Genomic DNA, 22,040 nt, shown 5'->3' with positions numbered 1-22,040 from the left:
CGCTATAAATTGGATCATTCAATATTTAAAGTATCATTCACCTCCTTCATCAAGACACCAAAGATAATTGGATCTTTAATATTTCCGCTTTAACGAATCATTGAACATGCCCAACGTTTTTTTATGTCGACCAAAGCAAATTAGCAAACCAATAAACTGTAACATATATGTCTATACTCTCTAAAAACATAAACATAATTGTTCATTTTGTTTAAAAACTTTAAAAGTATAATTTAAATTCACATAAAAATGTTAGCCAATTTTAACTTTGGCCGACTTTGATCAACAAATCCAATGTTGACCCATTAACCGACATTCAAAAACTAATTAAACGGATTTTGAAAAATCGAACCAGTCTATCGTTAGAAGGAGTAACCAGAGTAATCAGGGTTTTTTTTTTACAACAGTCAATAATGCTATATTACTTTCGTAATTAACCCTTTATATACTAAAACTCAGGCCTAATTATGTAGTTTTAGTTCATTTAGATTGTAGTTTTGAGTTTACGTTCACACTACAATCAGTTTCGCCTCAATTTACATAACAGCCCTCAAATTTACACTTTCTAGTAGAAAGTGTAAACATATAATTTTTTTAAAATAAAAAAAAACTAATTCCCCCAAATTTATAACGGGTCATATCTTCTCGCTCGGTGCGAGTTAAATTTTTCCGAGACCACCGTTCAACTCGAAAAAGTCTCACGAACCCAACGTGACTAAATATACGCGAAACGGACACTTTTTAAAAAACGCTTAACACAACGCCCTTATCTTTCTGTTCGCCGCAAGTTAAATTTTCCCGACAGCACCGTTACACTCGAAATTTTTTTAAGAACAAAACGAAACTAACTACGTTCAAAACGGACACTTTTAAAAAACGCTTAAGACAACGACATCTAAAACGGCGCTTAAGACAAGCGCCGTTTTCCCCTCTGTAAATACACAACGCTACGTTAAATATGAATACACATGCCGAAAGCACACGCCGCATCGCGCGGGCCGGATCTGGACTAGTTAACACTAATGCTAATTACTTCTGATCACATCACTCAAAACACTTCTCATTTACAGGCAAACAGTAATGTTGTAGTGTCATAACCACATAAATTCACTGGTATAAACACTAAACACAAATGAGATCAATATTTATATAGACAAATTGCACAACATATGCAACTACCTGGTGGAGCAAATGACTTGGTTCAAAATAAAGAGCAAACAACAACAGGATTATCTTTAATAACAGCAGAAGAGCACCATAGCACATATATTCAAATTCTTCCATGGCAAACAACAAATGATTCATCTTTGTAAGTTGTAGACTTGTAGCCAAATATAACTCTTAAAAAAGGATTCCACATTATAACAAAAATCTCATAGAACAAAAGTTTCCTCCTTCCAAAGTTATGATGCTCTTTACCTTAATCAAACTTCAAGAATAAAAACAATAATAAACATAAACATCAAAGATAACTTTACAATTCAAATTTAAACTCCACATCAATTCAGCAACTTTATTGAACGGATCATTAAATTAAGCAAACATTATAAATAAAAATGCTTGCATAATCCTCAATCTACCATGTTGGAAGTAAACTTTGCTGTAAAAATCAACAAAAACTAATCTTTCAAATTCACATAGTATTTCCCTATATTAAGTCTCATATATCCATAATGTAACATATACTGACTCTTATTTTAAAGCATATCAAAATGCAGCAAATATAGGATTGCTACGAATTTTATTCACATTAAAACCAGCATAAAGTATAAATTACACTAAACAACTCCTACTAATGCTGAAACATATTTCAACGTTAAAAACTTCATCATCATCATCATCATCATCCAAAATAAGAACATACTTCCAACTAATTACTTCACTATTTATATATCTCAAAAGACTGCAAAAGCTTAAAGAAAAAAAACCTCCAACTTCTCAGTCCAATAGCAAATCAAAACTACCTGAAATCATCAACAGTCAATCAAGGAAACCTGTTCTCCTCCACACTGCATTCCTAACTAACCGAAGATCCCTCCCTTTCAACGTCCTTCCAGCACCTTCTAGAACCGAAAACGTCGTATGCGGCGAATTAGATGAACCACGCGCCACAATTTCATGCGGCGGAAGCATCTCCTCTTCATCATCTTCACCGATATCCACGTCAGCAAGTTCACCGCCATTTCTCGGCTTCCGAGCAAACATCGGAACGTTCACCGGCGCCGATTGCTGAAATTTCAAAGGCATAGACTGAGATACATCTCGTTCCTGCCTATTAGGTCTCGGAATTGACGGAATTAACCGTGACGATGATGAATTAGGCGTCACCGGAGATGCGATTAAACTGCTAGGGTTCCGACGGTTTACTACCGGACGGTTGTTAGGTTTGCGGCCGTTATCTTCCGGTAATGCCGCCAGAATTCCAAACTTATCCTGATTATGAAACGATTGATGATTTCCGTTAGAATTCCAGTTGTTTCCTTTCACCGGATCTAACGATTGACGCTTCTGTTCGGCAAAATCGCCGGTCCAGAACACGTCATCTTCACTGAAATCGTCGCCGGCGACTGACGATCCACCGGATATCACGCCAGAAGATGACGGCGGTGAGAATACACCTAAAAATCGGTCGGATGACGGGGATCGACGGTGACGGTAGGTAGCAACGCCGTTCGGTTCCATCGGATTTCGGATTATACAGATAATTATAAAGATATAGAGATAACCATATATATATATATATATACACACACACACTAGAAAATAACACTTGAGTCAGAGATTATAAATATTTTGTTGCAGAAAGGAGGGGTTATCTGGTGCGACGAAATCTTAGTTTATTGTGGTGCTTAGATTTGATCGACGGTTGAGATTGGTTTATGGTGGGACCAGGTTAAAAAGTGGGTTTCGGTGTGTGGGGTTATCTCTATGATATTGAGAGTGGTTACAAAAATGACGTGGCGGATGGACACCGTGTGACGGAGAATGTGATCATATCGTAAGAACAGCCCCGAGATTTGATGCCCGTTTTGACCATGATGACGTGTCCTTGAATTATCCTAAATTAATCGATGTTTACATGTTTAATTTTGGTTAACAGGATAAGATGAACATTTAATTTAATTAGTAAATTAAATTAAAGGTTTATAACTTTATATATTATATATGTATATGATATATATGATAAGATAATTACAATGCCATTAAGTTATTATGATGATGTCGACATTTTATGTTTATATGTACTCCGTATTGGATAGAGAGAAAAATGATCATGATACAAATTATTTTATAGTGTTTTGTCGTTTGAAAAACATGAATAACACTACGTGTAGTTTAGTGGTACTAAAATAAAATAATAAACACATATTAAAAGTAGACATAATTTATATTTATAATTTATATTTATATAAAAAGTTATATATTACTAATTACTAAATGTAAGTAGTTGCGACCTCGAGTTCTTTTCAAAATGTCTCAGATTTGAATTCTTATTAGGGGTGTTCAGAACCGGATATCCGAAAATTTGAATATCCGAATTTCGGATATCCGAAATTTCGGATAGTGGATTTGTCCATCCGATATCCGAATCCGAAATTTCGGATATTCGGTTTTCGAATATCCGAAATTTCGGATTCGGATATCGAATTATCCGAATATCCGAATTTTAATTTTAATTTGAGCTCAAATGAAATTATATATTATAATCACATACATGCCAACTCAAACACAGAAAACACTAAACGATATCTGAATTACAAGAACATAGACTATATAGTTTGTTTTGTTTTAACTGAAAATCCATACAATATTATAAATCAAGGGAGTGGGTCCTACGTGTCGTCCCCACCTTCTTCGAGTCCATGTGGCATCCTACGTGTCATTATTTCATTGGTCAGTTTATTTGCTGTATGATGACTTGGAAGCCCGCTAAAACACAATTTGAATTCAAAATCAATTAATTCGGCGGTTTTAGGCATGAAAATAGAATCTCACATAATTAGTTTCTCAAAAAAAAAAAAATAAATAAAAAATACTAATCCACAAACTCAATCTAATTGCGCATACTACAATCATAAAATCGTTTTTATCCTACTCATGAATCAAATCTGCATACAATCTGTCTATGACACTAAGCAGGTATTAAATTATTTTTCATACCGTATCATGAGTTACTGTAATCTCTAATCGTTTTGCTTTGTAATGAATCATAATTGTTTCGATCAACTGAATATAAATTTAAATTTTTAATATTACATGTTATTATTAAATGATTAAGCAGATACTTCATCGTGCAGGTTACTATCGACTTTTTTGGCCATTTTCCAACCCATCAAGGTTGTCAGGTATTGAATAATATTGATACACTTCTGGCATGTGATTTTAGGTAACTTAATATTGTGGTTTTGTATAGTTTGCAGGTTAAAAACTGGAACTTTGATCTATCAGTTAATGATTATGATGAAATGTTCCGTTCATATTGATTATAAACGTTCCATATTAATTGATTTCGTTGCGAGGTTTTGACCTCTATATGAGACGTTTTTCAAAGAATGCATTCGATTTTAGAACAAACCAGAACCTTTAAAATATTATGACGATTATCAAATAATGATAATCTAAAATATAGCGTTTTTCACACGACCATTACATAATGGTTTACAATAATGTTACACATCAACATAAGTCTTCGAATGCAGTTTTAAACAATATTATACAAGCATGGACTCCAAATCATGTCCTTAATTTAGTATGCAACAGCGGAAGCTTTTAATAATCACCTGAGAATAAACATGCTTAAAACGTCAACAAAATTGTTGGTGAGTTATATGTTTAACCTACATATTATCAAATCATAATAATAGACCACAAGATTTCATTTTTATAACACATCTCATATCAGGCATTTCGCAAACTGCATAGAGATAAAAATTCATTCATATGTTGAACACCTGGTAACCGACCTTAACAAGATGCATATAGAATATCCCCATCATTCCGGGACTCTCATCGGATATGATAAATCGAAGTACTAAAGCATCCGTAACTCGGATGAGGCTTGTTGGGCCAAATAGATCTATCTTTAGGATTCGCGTCAATTAGGGGTCATTTCTCTAATTCTTAGGCTACCAAGCTAAAAAGGGGCATATTCGGTTCGATAATCCAACATAGAAAGTATTTTCGATTACTTGTGTCTATTTTGTAAAACATTTATAAAATCACATGTATTCTCATCCCAAAAATAATAGATTTTAAAAGTGGGACTATAACTCACTTTCACATATTTTTACTTCGTCGGGAAGTAAGACTTGGCCACTGGTCGATTCACGAACCTATAACAAATATGTACATATATATCAAAGTATGTTCAAAATATATTTATAACATTTTTAATACGTTTTACTGTTTTAAGTTTATTAAGTCAGCTGTCCTTGTTAGTAACCTACAACTAGTTGTCCACAGTTAGATGTACAGAAATAAATCGATATATATTATCTTGAATCAATCCATGACCCAGTGTATACACGTCTCAGGCTAGATCACAACTCATAGTATATATATTTTTGGAATCAACCTCATCCGTGTATAGCTAACTCCAACTTTACTGCATATAGAGTGTCTATGGTTGTTCCAAATAATATATATACATGGGTCGATATGATATGTCAAAATATTTGTATACGTGTCTATGGTATCCCAAGATTACATAATATATTAGAATATATGTATAATACAATATGAGTTAGCTAGGAAATTATTTGTATAGAATTGTTACAATATTTCCCGTAGCTACAACAATCAAAAAAATATCCAATCTTGTTTTACCCATAACTTCTTCGTTTTAAATCCGTTTTGAGTGAATCAAATTGCTATGGTTTCATATTGAACTCTATTTTATGAATCTAAACAGAAAAAGTATAGGTTTATAGTCAAAAATATAAGTTACAGGTCATTTTTGTAAGAGGTAGTCATTTCAGTCGAAAGAATGACGTCTTGATGACCATTTTGAAAAACATACTTCCACTTTGAGTTTAACCATGATTTTTGGATATAGTTTCATGTTCATAAGAAAAATCATTTTCTCAGAAGAACAACTTTTAAATCAAAGTTTATCATAGTTTTTAATTATCAAACCCAAAACAGCCCGCGGTGTTACTACGACGGCGTATGTCCGGTTTTACGGTGTTTTTCGTGTTTCCAGGTTTTAAATCATTAAGTTAGCATATCATAAAGATATATAACATGTGTTTAGTTGATTTTAAAAGTCAAGTTATAAGGATTAACTTTATTTGCGAACAAGTTTAGAATTAACTAAACTATGTTCTAGTGATTACAAGTTTAAATCTTCGAATAAGATAGTCTTATATGTATGAATTGAATGATGTTATGAACATCATTACTACCTTAATTTTAGTAGGTAAACTTACTGGAAATGAAAAAAATAGATCTAGCTTCAAAGGATCCTTGGATGGCTTGAAAGTTCTTGAAGCAGAATCATGACACGAAAACAAGTTCAAGTAAGATTTCCACTCGAAATAAGATTGTTATAGTTATAGAAATTGAATCAAAGTTTGAATATGAGTATTACCTTGTATTAGAAAGATATATTACTGTAAATAAGAAAGATTTCTTGAGGTTGGATGATCACTTTACAAGATTGGAAGTAAGCTAGCAAACTTGGAAGTATTCTTGATTTTATGAAACTAGAACTTATAGAATTTATGAAGAACACTTAGAACTTGAAGATAGAACTTGAGAGAGATCAATTAGATGAAGAAAATTAAAGAATGAAAGTATTTGTAGGTGTTTTTGGTCGTTGGTATATGGATTAGATATAAAGGATGTGTAATTTTTGTTTAATTGTAAATAAGTCATGAATGATTACTAATATTTTTATAATTTTATGAGATATTTCATGCTAGTTGCCAAATGATGGTTCCCAAATGTGTTAGGTGACTCACATGGGCTGCTAAAAGCTGATCATTGGAGTGTATATACCAATAGTACATACATCTAGAAGCTGTGTATTGTACGAGTACGAATACGGGTGCATACGAGTAGAATTGTTGATGAAACTGAACGAGGATGTAATTGTAAGCATTTTTGTTAAGTAGAAGTATTTTGATAAGTGTCTTGAAGTCTTTCAAAAGTGTATGAATACATATTAAAACACTACATGTATATACATTTTAACTGAGTCGTTAAGTCATCGTTAGTCGTTACATGTAAATGTTGATTTGAAACCTTTAAGTTAACGATCTTGTTAAATGTTGTTAACCCAATGTTTATTATATCTAATGAGATGTTAAATTATTATATTATCATGATATTATGATATATTAATATATCTTAATATGATATATATACATTTAAATGTCGTTACAACGATAATCGTTACATATATGTCTCGTTTCGAAATCCTTAAGTTAGTAGTCTTGTTTTTACATATGTAGTTCATTGTTAATATACATAATGACATGTTTACTTATCATTTATCATGATTAAACATATTGTAACAATATCTTAATATGATTCATATGTAATTAGTAAGACGTTGTTATAACGATAATCGTTATATATATCGTTTCGAGTTTCTTAATTCAATAAACACAATTTTATGTATATAACTCATTGTTAAAATACCTAATGAGATACTTACTTATAAATATATCATGTTAACTATATATATAATCATATATATGTCATCATATAGTTTTTACAAGTTTTAACGTTCGTGAATCATCGGTCAACTTGAGTGGTCAATTGTCTATATGAAACCTATTTCAATTAATCAAGTCTTAACAAGTTTGATTGCTTAACATGTTGGAAACACTTAATCATGTAAATATCAATTTCATTTAATATATATAAAAATGGAAAAGTTCGGGTCACTACAGTACCTACCCGTTAAATAAATTTCGTCCCGAAATTTTAAGCAGTTGGAGGTGTTGACGTATCTTCTGGAAATAAGTGCGGGTATTTCTTCTTCATCTGATCTTCTCGTTCTCAGGTGAACTCGGGTCCTCTACGAGCATTCCATCAAACCTTAATAATTGGTATCTTGTTTTGTTTAAGTCTTTTAACCTCACGATCCATTATTTCGACGGGTTCTTCGATGAATTGAAGTTTTTCGTTGATTTGGATTTCGTCTAACGGAATAGTGAGATCTTCTTTAGCAAAACATTTCTTCAAATTCAAGACGTGTAAAGTGTTATGTATAGCCGCGAGTTGTTGAGGTAACTCAAGTCGGTAAGCTACTGGTCCGACACGATCAATAATATTGAATGGTCCAATATACCTTGGATTTAATTTCCCTCGTTTACCAAATCGAACAACGCCTTTCCAAGGTGCAACCTTAAGCATGACCATCTCTCCAATTTCAAATTCTATATCTTTTCTTTTAATGTCGGCGTAGCTCTTTTGTCGACTTTGGGCGGTTTTCAACCGTTACTGAATTTGGATAATCTTCTCGGTAGTTTCTTGTATTATCTCCGGACCCGTAATCTGTCTATCCCCCACTTCACTCCAACAAATTGGAGACCTGCACTTTCTACCATAAAGTGCTTCAAACGGTGCCATCTCGATACTCGAGTGGTAACTGTTGTTGTAGGAAAATTCTGCTAATGGTAGATGTCGATCCCAACCGTTTTCAAAATCAATAACACATGCTCGTAGCATGTCTTCAAGAGTCTGTATCGTCCTTTCGCTCTGCCCATCGGTTTGTGGATGATAGGCAGTACTCATGTCTAGACGAGTTCCCAATGCTTGTTGTAATGTCTGCCAAAACCTTGAAACAAATCTGCCATCTCTATCAGAGATAATAGAAATTGGTATTCCATGTCTAGAGACAACTTCCTTTAAGTATAATCTCGTTAACTTCTCCATTTTATCATCTTCTCTCATTGGCAGAAAGTGTGCTGACTTGGTAAGATGATCGACTATTACCCAAATAGTATCATAACCACTTGCAGTCCTTGGCAATTTAGTAATGAAATCCATGGTAATGTTTTCCCATTTCCATTCCGGGATTGCGGGTTGTTGAAGTAGACCCGATGGTTTCTGATGTTCAACTTTGACCTTAGAACACGTCAAACATTCTCCTACATATCTAGCAATATCGGCTTTCATACCCGGCCACCAAAAGTGTTTCTTGAGATCTTTGTACATCTTTCCCGCTCCGGAATGTATTGAATATCTGGTTTTATGTGCTTCCTTAAGTACCTTTTCTCTCACATCTTCAAACTTTGGTACCCAAATTCTTTCAGCCCTATACCGGGTTCCGTCTTCCCGAATATTAAGATGTTTCTTCGATCCTTTGGGTATTTCATTCTTCAACTTTCCTTCTTTTACAACTCCCTGCTGCACCTCCTTTATTTGAGTAGTAAGGTTAGTACGAATAATTATATTCATAGCTTTTACCCGCATAGGTTCTCTGTCCTTTCTACTCAAAGTGTCGGCTACCACATTTGCCTTCCCCGGGTGGTAACGAATCTCGAAATCGTAATCATTCAATAACTCAATCCACCTACGCTGCCTCATGTTCAGTTGTTTCTGATTAAATATATGTTGGAGACTTTTGTGGTCGGTATATATGATACTTTTGACCCCATATAAGTAGTGCCTCCAAGTCTTTAATGCAAAAACAACAGCGCCCAATTCCAAATCGTGAGTCGTATAATTTTGCTCGTGAATCTTCAATTGTCTAGACGAATAAGCAATTACCTTCGTTCGTTGCATTAATACACAACCGAGACCTTGCTTTGAGGCGTCACAATATATCACAAAATCATCATTCCCTTCAGGTAATGACAATATAGGTGCTGTAGTTAACTTTTTCTTTAACAATTGAAACGCTTTCTCTTGTTCATCTTTCCATTTAAATTTCTTCCCTTTATGCGTTAATGCAGTCAAGGGTTTTGCTATTCTGGAAAAGTCTTGGATGAACCTTCTGTAGTAACCAGCTAGTCCTAAAAATTGGCATATATGCTTCGGAGTTTTCGGGGTTTTCCACTTTTCAACGGTTTCAATCTTTGCAGGATCTACTTGAATACCTTCTTTGTTCACTATGTGACCGAGGAATTGAACTTCTTCCAACCAAAATGCACACTTTGAAAACTTAGCATACAGTTTTTATTTCCTCAACCACTCTAGCACTTTTCTCAAATGTTCTTCGTGCTCTGGATCATTCTTTGAGTAAATAAGTATGTCATCGATAAAAATAATAACAAACTTGTCAAGGTATGGTCCACACACTCGGTTCATGAGGTCCATGAACACAGCTGGTGCGTTAGTCAACCCAAACGGTATAACCATAAACTCGTAATGACCGTAACGCGTCCTGAAAGCAGTCTTTGGAATATCATCCTCCTTCACCCGCATTTGATGATACCCAGAACCTAAATCAATCTTCGAATAAACCGACGAGCCTTGTAGTTGATCAAATAAGTCATCGATTCTCGGTAGTGGGTAGCGGTTCTTGATGGTAAGTTTGTTCAACTCTCGGTAGTCGATACACAACCTAAATGTGCCATCCTTCTTTTTGACAAACAAAACAGGAGCTCCCCATGGTGATGTACTTGGTCGTATAAAACCACGCTCTAAAAGTTCTTGTAGTTGGCTTTGGAGTTCTTTCATTTCACTGGGTGCGAGTCTGTATGGAGCACGAGCTATTGGTGCAGCTCCTGGTACGAGATCTATTTGAAATTCAACATATCGATGTAGAGCTAGTCCCGGTAATTCTTTCGGAAATACATCGGGAAATTCTTTTGCGATGGGAACATCATTGATGTTTTTTTCTTCGGGTTTGACTTCTTCGATGTGTGCTAGAACGGCATAGCAACCTTTTCTTATTAGTTTTTGCGTCTTCAAATTACTAATAAGATTTAGCTTCGCGTTGTGACGACCCGGAACTTTCCGACCAAATTTAAACTTAATCTTTATATGATTTCGAGACGATAAGCAAAGTATGTAATGTTGAGTCTAGAAAATTTTGAAACGATGTTCGTATATTCAATTGACCTTTGACCGTTTCCGACGATTCACGTACAAGTACTTGTAAATAGATACGTGTGTGTGTGTGTATATATATATATATATATATATATATATATATATATATATATATATATATATATATATATATAATTTGAATTATGATATAAATAGTAAATTGTAATATTAATATATTAAATGTAATTATAAGTTAAAATATATTTGTTGTATTAATATTAATATTATTAATACTACTTTCATTATTATTAATTAATATTTATATTATTATTAATTAATTATATGTAATATATATATAATAATATATAAATATAAACAAATATGAGTGCAGTTAGACATACCAATCAGTTGCATGCTTTTCCTGAATTTCCGTGAGTTAGTGTCGGAAGTCTAATAGTAAACATATCCGTGTAATTTGAATTATGAACCACAATTACTGTTTGCTTTAACTAATTCATATATTACTATTACTATATTTTTATATATATACATATGCGTAAGTGAACACAACTCATCATCCACCAACTATTACCTACAACTTATATGATTATGTTCTTATTTGAGCAATCATCAAACTCCACATTCCATCACACACTTTCATACATTTAACCCACATGCTTTCTCTTTTTCTTTCTTTCTATTAAAAAAAAAACGAAGTAAACAAAACCTCATTTATTTTAACTTTCTATTCCTAATTTCTTGATTGATAAAAACTAGTTTTGCTTGTGTCTTGTGTTTGAAGTCAGTCAAGACCATCACCATGTATTCTGTGATGCTTTCGGTTGTCAACTACCAAAGATCAACACAAACCACTGCCATCAATCGTTCAAATTGTTATTCCTGCTTCCGATTGCTGTTCGAGAAAAACAAGATCACCATCATCAATCGAAACCCAATTGGTTTGACACTACTATCCTTGAATAACCATAACTGTCCGCTATTATTTTTTTGTTACGATTAAATGCCATCACTAACCACCCATGAGACCATGATCATCATCATGGTAAAGATTAAACAACCATTTAAAAACAACTTCCATCATAACTCATCCACCACCATCATATGCCATTTTTTTTTATTTGTTGTAAAACCACATCATGTCACCCCAACTGCAGCTACTACTGCGTACACTCCTGTTTCTGTCCAAAATAAACACCATCATCACATCTCTTCTTCTCCATATTATTTCCATCGGCTACCACCATCACTACAACCTTCAAACCGCTAACTTTAACCACCATGACCCCCATCTGCACGACCTCGAATCACCCACTAATACGCGCCTGTTTGTCTATTTCTATTCTTCTTCTTTTCTGCTCAAACATGATAAAATCAAAACCACCACCACACTCTAACAACCAAACCTGCTGCTGCATTGCTTATTTGTTTCTCTTCCTACTCTGGTACGAACGATAATGATAATAGCCGATGTTATATGATGGTAATTGTGGAAATTAATATGATATGATAGTATAATGATATGATACGGTAGTAATGGTGATAACAATAGGATATCGAACATGATGAGTATTTATGGATGTTCCTTTTATGAGTGCACTTTCTAAACATTTTTAATTGATAGTTGTTATTGATAACGATCTAAAAGGGATCCAAGGGATTAGTTGTTACAATCATGTCGGATCAAAGGGACCACCATGGGATTTAAATCAATTCTTATCTTATAAAAATATTACTCCGAAGTTATAATAATCTTGGTGGGGTTTTTGTGACCCGGTTCGTTGTAAAAGCCCAAGACCGAGATACTCTAATAATAATATGATGGTGATCAATGTTGACGGATTAATGATGATTAGGATTATGATTTTGGGTTATGATTAAGATAAAATAAGATTAGGATGTTAGATGATATGTGATGTCGATGATGATAACTAAGCATGATAACGATTACGGTTAAGGTGATATATGTGATGACCCGAAAATTTCCGATCAAATTTAAACTTAATCTTTATATTATTCCGGCACGATAAGCAAAATTTGTCAAATTGAATCTCAATAATCTTAAAATGTGTTCATACATTCATTTAACCTTGACTAAATTACGACGATTCACGAACCATTAAGTAAATGAATATGATTATATATATATGTGTATAGATTATAACTTGAAATGTTAACAAAGTATTTAAATGAATAATACTTTACTTGAACGTAACTGTTTAATATAGTTATCGACGAGATTAAAAGATAATATCAACAGATTGATTTATCAGATACATTGTATGATTACGAGTCTCTGTTGAGAGGTCCACTTTGATTTAGGAAATCTTTCCATTTTAACAATATTCGGAAAATGGTAAAGTGAATTACAAGTAAGAACAAATATGTCAATTAACGATAACTGGACGAAGGTTAGTAGAGATTCCTGCTTAACTTTCAATTCAATGATTGCCACATGTCTTTGATAAGATAATTATTTAGTTTCATATTATTGAAAACGTTTATGATATAAGTGAAACCTTTTAAAGAATGAATTCGAATATATACAAATGTTAATTGTTAGAACTATATATATACATAACTTGCATCGTATATTTAAAACGTGTTTATGTATATTAAATTAGTTAAGTAAACGATAGAAGCACTCATTAACATTCACTGATTATTTAGACAAGTTAAATTTCCAACTTATATGATTTTAAAATAAATGGTGATCCGAAAATGAGTTCTATAAATTCTAGGCTTACTAAAAATGTATTTAGGATCTAGTTATTTAATTTCAACACTTTTTATATTTTACTCAGAATTGAGAGAGACAGTTGATGTAATTTTTATTTAATAATTAATGATCAAATTTTATACCATAATGACCGAAATAAATAAAGTTAAGTACTGTGAAAGTTTGGGATTTTTCTGAAGACTTTTTATTAGCCACTGAGTGAACAACGGGGCATGATATAATAGTCCGTTAAAACTGTCGGTAGAATAATCCAATTTATCTGATGACTACGCTGTTTTAAATTGGTTGATTTCCACTAATTTGATTCCTACACGTTTAAGAATTATAAAGTTAATTATATTATATTATATTTATATTATTTTATTATTAAGAGTACGTTTGAATGATTTATGTTACTGTGTTTTTCTTTTACTTTATGTATACCACACATATGCATTAAGATGCATTAAGTTACAGAAACCCGCAACTAAAAACACCATCCACCATCTAAATGACTTTCCAACACCACAGCTCAATCACCTTCATGATATATTTTTTTTTCTGATCTACAACGATCATTACTTCAATCCTTCGATAAACACAAACCCACTTTGCTATTATTTATGTTTATGTTTGAAAGACATCGACCGCCCAACAAATTACCAACTTCATGTGCTAACTACTCGTGAACACTATAAACCACTGTTGTTGCAGTTTATTGGTTTACTTATCACCTTTATCCTCCTTGTTAATTATCAAAGTTATCATCATAATCCTTGCAACCCGAACTGTGTAAACTCGTTATGGATTCTGTCGAACAAGGCTGTTGCTGCAACCATTCTATTACTGTTCCAGTGAACTAAGAACACCACGAAACCTCCACCATAGCACCACCATTAACCACCTTCAATACCCGTCACCTTGATCTTCGAGAATCAACAACACCCATTTAATCACCATCTTTTCCTTTCGACCACCCGACTCATGTCAACTCCTGCTACTGTTTGTTTTCTATTTTTGCAGTCCAACCCACAAGCTAACACACTCGATCTCCACTGCTATTATTGCCCATTTTATTCTTTTCTGTTTCAATCAAACCCAACACGTCACCATCACCCATGAATTACTTGTTACTATTTCGCTGCGGGTTAAAAAAAACAACGATAATTAACTGCTCCTGTTACAACTATTCGAAACCTGCAGATGTTATTCTTGATTCCGTCTTCCTGCTACAGTAGCAGTATCATTGAAGAAGATGATGCTACAGTAACCTTGCCAAGTAATTACACGTTCCGCGTTTAGCTTACGAGTTTCATGTAATTCATGAAGGTTACTGTCTGTTGCTGCTATACATATCCATTTATATTCCTGTATAACGAATTAAGATAAAAGTGATTAAGAAGAAGACGATGATAAAGGATAACGATGAATTGAAGATGATAAACTGAAAGTGGTGATCGTGATGAAGATACGGAGAAGATAACGAATATCATGATAGTGATGTAACGATTGCTATGATAACAAGGTGATAATGTTGAATCGAACCCAGAAGATCGACGTTTATACTGCTCGAACAAAGATACGATCTTTTGTTGTTTTGTTTCCGGTTTCCTTTCCAACTCAGCTACTATTTTGATTCACTTGACGTTATTAAATTTAAATCATATTGGGCTGAGTAGTTGGGCTCAGGTTTTGCTGTTGGGCTGCTACTATACCATTGATTTGTGTTTTGGGTTTGAAGATCAAAACTGGTTAACTAAATTCGAGTCCTAGTTTAATTCAGAAAGAAGGGGGACAGTGTAATGGTTTAAGGTGTTAGCGTGTTAGCGGGAGGTTTCGAGTTCGAGTCCCGTCTGCAACATTTCTTTTTACACAAAGATTATAAAGGGTATACTTTGTTATTTCTATTATTATTATTATTGTTATTATTATTATTATTATTATTATTATTATTATTATTATTATTATTATTATTATTATTATTATTATTATTATTATTATTATTATTATTATTATTATTAATTATTGTTATTAATACATGTATCAAAATTTTAATTATTATTATTAAGTATTGGTATTATTATTATTAGTATTATTATTATTAAGTATGATGAATATTATTATAATTATTATTAGTAACATTATTAATGTATTTATTATTATACATTTTGTCATCTAAAAGTATTAGTATCATTTTAAACTTATTATTGTTATTATTAACAAGAGTATTATTATTAAATTATCATTAGTAATAAGATGGTTATTAAGTAGTAAGTATTAATTATTATCAGTATTATTAAATTAATCAATTTATTAAAAACTACTATTATTATTATCATTATTTATGAAATTATTATTAAAAACTATCATTGATGTTATCATTAATAGAATTATTAAAACTATTATAATTATTATTAATATTGATATTATAATTATTTTATCATCTTAAATATTATTTCATATTACTAAATTACTATTTTAACAAACGAATGATATAAATATATTTATTCATACAACATAACAAAAATTATATTTTTATTTAAAAATATATATAATGAAAATATAATGAAGTAAATAAGTTATTGATATAAAAATTATATCATTAATAATAATATATAAACTGTTCGATTACGATTATATGTGTTAATATATATATAAATGATATAGGTTCGTGAATCCGAGGCCAACCCTACATTTGTTCAATGCCATCATATGTATTTTTACTACAAAATACAGTATTGTGAGTTTCATTTGTTCCCTTTTACTCTTTATATTTTTGGGACTGAAAATACATGCGCTTTTTTTACAACTGCTTTATTAAATGCTTTTGAAATATATTTTGAACTGTGAATACATGAAATATTTTTATAAATGTTTGACGAGATAGACACAAGCAAAATATTCCTCGAATGAATTATTATGCAGACAGAAGTTCTGCGAATTATTATTGAATTATGTGGACATGATAATTGCCACCATTGAATTATGTGGACATGATAATTGCCACCAATTGAAGTGAATGTTATGTATCGAGAGAATGATTTTATACACAGGTTATGTGTATGTTATTTTTGTGCACAAGATATGTGTACGGTTACTAAGAATTTATGAAAGATGATTTCGTACACGAGAAAGGTGTACTGTATTTAAAAGATATCGTATGTACATTACAGGTGGGTATATGATTCGGGCCCATTTGTACCATGCAGAATTTAAATCTTGTGATCTATCAAAATGATGAATTTTATTATTTTATGATAAACCTATGAACTCACCAACATTTTGGTTGACACTTTAAAGCATGTTTATTCTCAGGTACGAAAGAAATCTTCCGCTGTGCATTTGCTCATTCTAAAGATATTACATGGAGTCGTTCATGGCATATAGAGGTCAGAACCTCGCAATGGGACCATCTGATAAAGACTTCGTCCAGGTGGATTAGGACGGGTCACTACAGGTGGTATCAGAGCGGTGGTCGTAGCGAACCAGGTCTTGCATTAGTGTGTCTAAATGATAGTCGTTAGGATGCATTAGTAAGTCTGGACTTCGACCGTGTCTGCATGTCAAAAGTTTTCCTTATCATTTTTTTGTCGGAAATCATCTGCTTATCATCCTTAGGAAATTACCTGCTCATTATTCTTAGTCTAGACACGTTTTACTGCATTGACTGCATGAATAGTGTATAGATAAAATGCATATCTTAGCGTATCTGACAATTCATATCTTAGCGTATCTGTTACTGTAGACCTTGCCTGATATCTCTCGTAAAATTTTTCCGTAATTTAAGGGATCCTGGTACTATATATCTATGCATATTATGCATTGAGAATACATCCAACTATCAATTGCTGTCACTAAACTCTTCATATCAAAAATATTTTTTGTGATCGGGTAAGATGGCCTCTACGAATCGACCACGTTCCTCTGACTCCGAAGACAGCGTGACAGGAGCACACCAACCAATCAACTACCGTGATTACTGGATAAAATGGGGGTGGGTTCGTGACATACTCACCCTATGGAGAAGGGAAGAAGGTACTCCATATCATGAACTGAATCTACCACCTAACCTTGGAGTACTTGACCCGCTCACCGGCGAACCCGTTCGCAACACCGTTTATACCCTTTTTGCAAGAATTTTTCATCTTGAGGCTACCATTAACGGAACTAGAGAAGATATCCGACCTCTACCTCACACTGATAACCAACCAGGGTTAGTAGAAGAAGTTAAAGAACTCCGAGCTCGAGTGTTAACTTTAGAGAGCACGGTACACAATTTGCAAGCACCAGCAGTATCACCAACACCAGTAACATCACCATCCTCAGCACCAACAGCACTAGTACCACCAACAACAACATCCGCATCACCAGCTTCGACATCTCATTCTGTACCTCGAGTATAATCATCATTCTACATGACGTTCTACGTCAATTACCTTCGTTCGACATGGCAATTATGTGATCTTTAATGTTTTAGAGATTATATATTCTCGTTCTAACGGTAAATCAAATGAGTTTAATATCATATTGACTCATTAAAATCCATGATTACATCTGAAGAAAATATATATGTATATATGTTTTCATAAAGGTTGTAATTAAAAATTCTTTTGTACAAACTGTTAATGGTGAAAATATTTTAACGGGTAGGTAATACCCGAGGAATATTTAGATTTAACATTAATAAGTTACACTGTACATTCTTCGAATCTAATTCAACAGTCATTTACTATCCTACTTACATCCACCGATATACATATCCGTTCACCACGGAATAACCATTTTCATTCAATTTCATATTTGAATTTTGACCTATCAGAATCCGACAAGTGGCATAATGAAGAAAACATTGGACAAAATAAAATTTGTTAGAAACAAAAAAATTAACTATGAGTAATTTTGTTAAGAATCCACGCTAACAAAATCCTAGCTAACTGTTCCTGGCTAACTGTTAATTCCTTATTGTACATTAAATTATCGCAATTTATTTTAGCTCAATTTTAATTCTCGTAATTCTATTTATCATCATTTAATTTCTGTTATTTACTTTACGCACTTTATTTATCGTCATTTAATTTCTGTTATTTATTTTACGCATTTAAATATCGGGACACGTATACAAGGTTTTGATATATCATATCGACGCATCTATATATATTATTTGGAATAACCATAGACACTCTATATGCTGTAATGATCAAGTTCGCTATACAGGGTTGAGGTTGATTCTCAAATAATATATATAGTTTGAGTTGTGATCGAGTCTGAGACATGTACACGGGTCACGATATGTATTAATTAATTCGAATATTATATATTAAACTATATATGAATTATTGGACTGTCAACTGTGGACTATTGACTGAGGACTAATAACATTGGACAATTAAAATGAATTAAAATATTGATTATAACATATGAAACTAAACAATTCTTCAAGTTTGCCACTTGATTTCATCTTAAACCTCGTTTAAATCTTGACAATTACAATCTGCGTTCAAACCTTTCATGATTCTTGAAAATATCTCAATCGAGAGGATGAACCAGCCGCACTTCATCTACGGAAGAAAAGACTTATGCATATAGTTATGCACCTGAAAACACTCGAAATCTGAGTAAACGTTTGAAACGTATCTGTGCTAACTCCTTTGGCGTTGTTATTACCGAAATTAACTTTGCAATTTCTTTTTAAATTAGCCAATTTCATCACAGCTTCAGCAAATGAACTTCGACTTTTCATTCGAATGAAATCTATAATAAATTTGATATATAAGTTCGCCTTTGGTCATTGTTACCAGGGAACCTTTTATATTCCACCATATTACCATCAGCGTTTAATCATCTAAAAACACAATTCTCCTGAAACCACCTCGAATTGATAACCGATGATTCAGATATCGTAGCATTAAATGCAGAGGAAACAGAAAAATGGTAAATGGTCTAAACGGCCAAAAGTTTGATGATAAAGAAAGGAGTGTTAGGAACGCTCGATAGAAAATTTGGTACTGAAAAAAAAAAACAGATTGAGCTAACCATGAAGGAGACCAAGGATAAATACAAGGACCATACCCTATATTCAAAGAATCCAGGTAATTCTGGATCCGATGAAACCCTCAACGAATATCTTGCTCCGTACTCGTGTTAAAATCTTGCGGAAAATCTTTCTTCATCAACCTTCGAACTTAGAAATTCCAAAATATCTTCGTAAATATCTTCGATATTTCTGAGGATATTTTCATAAATATTCTCGTTCGAAATTATATACCTCTTCGTGCTATCTGTAATACATTATACTGGAAAACTTCTGTAAAATCTAAGTATAAACTATGAATGAATTCTGAAGTAGTGTTGGGAACTGAAGCATGAGTTAGTATAATATAATGACACTTGATCAACGTGATTATATTACAGTAAGTTATGCTGATTTTCTATTGGAACGTGATGATTCACAGATCATAACGTCATCATGTGCCATGTTACACGACTCTTACATTCTATCTAATCTCTAAATATATCAAGAACATAATTTCTTGATAGTTCTATCTTTTCTCTTGAATTCTGGTAACTTAACCACTCGAGATCGTGCTATTACAATCTCTCTTAGAACATTAGTCATGTTCATTCGAAAACCCATACCTACGAATTCTGGACCATTATTGGTTATATTTAGAGTCGAGAAGAGAATAAAAAGGTAAAGAGCTCCGGTATATAAGGGAAAATATAAAGCCCAATGATAACACTGAAATTACAAACCGTGGATATCAGTGCGTATAGCAATAAAAAGACACGGAAGGATTATACATACAATAATCCCTAGAGCATAGTAGAAATAAACAGATTCTTCCGGTGGGAGTTGGAAAAGAAGAACGATCATTACGATAGTCAGAATAAGAACAAGAATTAGAACCGGATTAAGCATTATTATAATCTTTTGGATATATGAACTAAGAAAGAAGTTATAGGAATGGTGAAAACTAATGGGAACGGAAAAAGTAGAATTTATAGTGGAGATACCAGACAGAGTAATCGAGGCAGATCACCGTATTTAATTATAGAGATCTTAATTCGCCGAAAAATCAAATCTTTTAGAATTCGAAGATTTTCTTTAAATTCCTTAAATTCCGGAATTCAACCCTCCACGTCAAAGGATTAAGACGTACCTTTTTTTCAAAATTCAACCCTGACTACGTCAAGAGTTAAATCTCTATCTCAATCTTTTGTGATAGCTTCATTCGTGCTCTTCGAATAATCGAATTGTTTTATCTATATTACTCAATGATGATAAAACTCTATTATCAACTCATATTCGTCATGAAAACATTTTTATAGTTAGCCATGCCGACCACGATCAAATTTCGGGACGAAATTTCTTTAACGGGTAGGTACTGTGATGACCCGAAAATTTCCGATCAAATTTAAACTTAATCTTTATATTATTCCAACACGATAAGCAAAATTTGTCAAATTGAATCACAAAAATCTTAAAATGTGTTCATACATTCATTTAACCTTGACCAAATTACGACGATTCACGAACCATTAAGTAAATGAATATGATTATATATATATATATATATATATATATATATATATATATATATATATATATATGTGTGTGTGTGTGTGTGTGTGTGTGTGTGTGTGTGTATAGATTATATCTTGAAATGTTAACAAAGTATTTAAATGAATAATACTTTACATGAACGTAATTGTTTAATATAATTATCGATGAGATTAAAAGATAATATCAAAAGATTGATTTATCAGATACATTGTATGATTACGAGTCTCTGTTGAGAGGTCCACTTTGATTTAGGAAATCTTTCCATTTTAACAATATTCGGAAAATGGTAAAGTGAATTACAAGTAAGAACAAATATGTCAATTAACGATAACTGGACGAAGGTTAGTAGAGATTCCTGCTTAACTTTCAATTCAATGATTGCCACATGTCTTTGATAAGATAATTATTTAGTTTCATATTATTGAAAACGTTTATGATATAAGTGAAACCTTTTAAAGAATAAATTCGAATATATACAAATGTTAATTATTAGAACTATATATATACATAACTTGCATCGTGTATTTAAAACGTGTTTATGTATATTAAATTAGTTAAGTAAACGATAGAAGCACTCATTAACATTCAATGATTATTTAGACAAGTTAAATTTCCAACTTATATGATTTTAAAATAAACGGTGATCCGAAAATGAGTTCTATAAATTCTAGGCTTACTAAAAATGTATTTAGGATCTAGTTATTTAATTTCAACACTTTTTATATTTTACCCAGAATTGAGAGGGACAGTTGATGTAATTTTTATTTAATAATTAATGATCAAATTTTA

At 32.4% G+C, this 22,040-nt stretch overlaps 1 protein-coding gene across 1 annotated transcript; it reads right to left on the bottom strand.

Annotated features, from left to right (window-relative positions):
* Positions 1–1,629: 1,629 nt before the first annotated feature.
* Positions 1,630–2,767, bottom strand: LOC139840346 (protein S40-1). The gene has a single exon (XM_071830611.1). The coding sequence runs from the start codon at positions 2,680–2,682 to the stop codon at positions 1,981–1,983; it is 702 nt and encodes a 233-aa protein (XP_071686712.1). The 5' UTR covers positions 2,683–2,767; the 3' UTR covers positions 1,630–1,980.
* Between the last annotated feature and the right edge of the window lie 19,273 nt (positions 2,768–22,040).

The sequence above is a fragment of the Rutidosis leptorrhynchoides genome, chromosome 4 (assembly GCF_046630445.1).
Source record: "Rutidosis leptorrhynchoides isolate AG116_Rl617_1_P2 chromosome 4, CSIRO_AGI_Rlap_v1, whole genome shotgun sequence".
Taxonomy (NCBI): Eukaryota; Viridiplantae; Streptophyta; class Magnoliopsida; order Asterales; family Asteraceae; genus Rutidosis; species Rutidosis leptorrhynchoides.
The sequence above is the reverse complement of the archived record's forward strand: the minus strand, read 5'-3'. Positions and strand labels throughout refer to the sequence as shown.

Bases quoted from the DNA above. Each gene is read 5' to 3' on its own strand.
- LOC139840346 (XM_071830611.1), bottom strand. From the start codon at position 2,682: ATGGAACCGAACGGCGTTGCTACCTACCGTCACCGTCGATCCCCGTCA.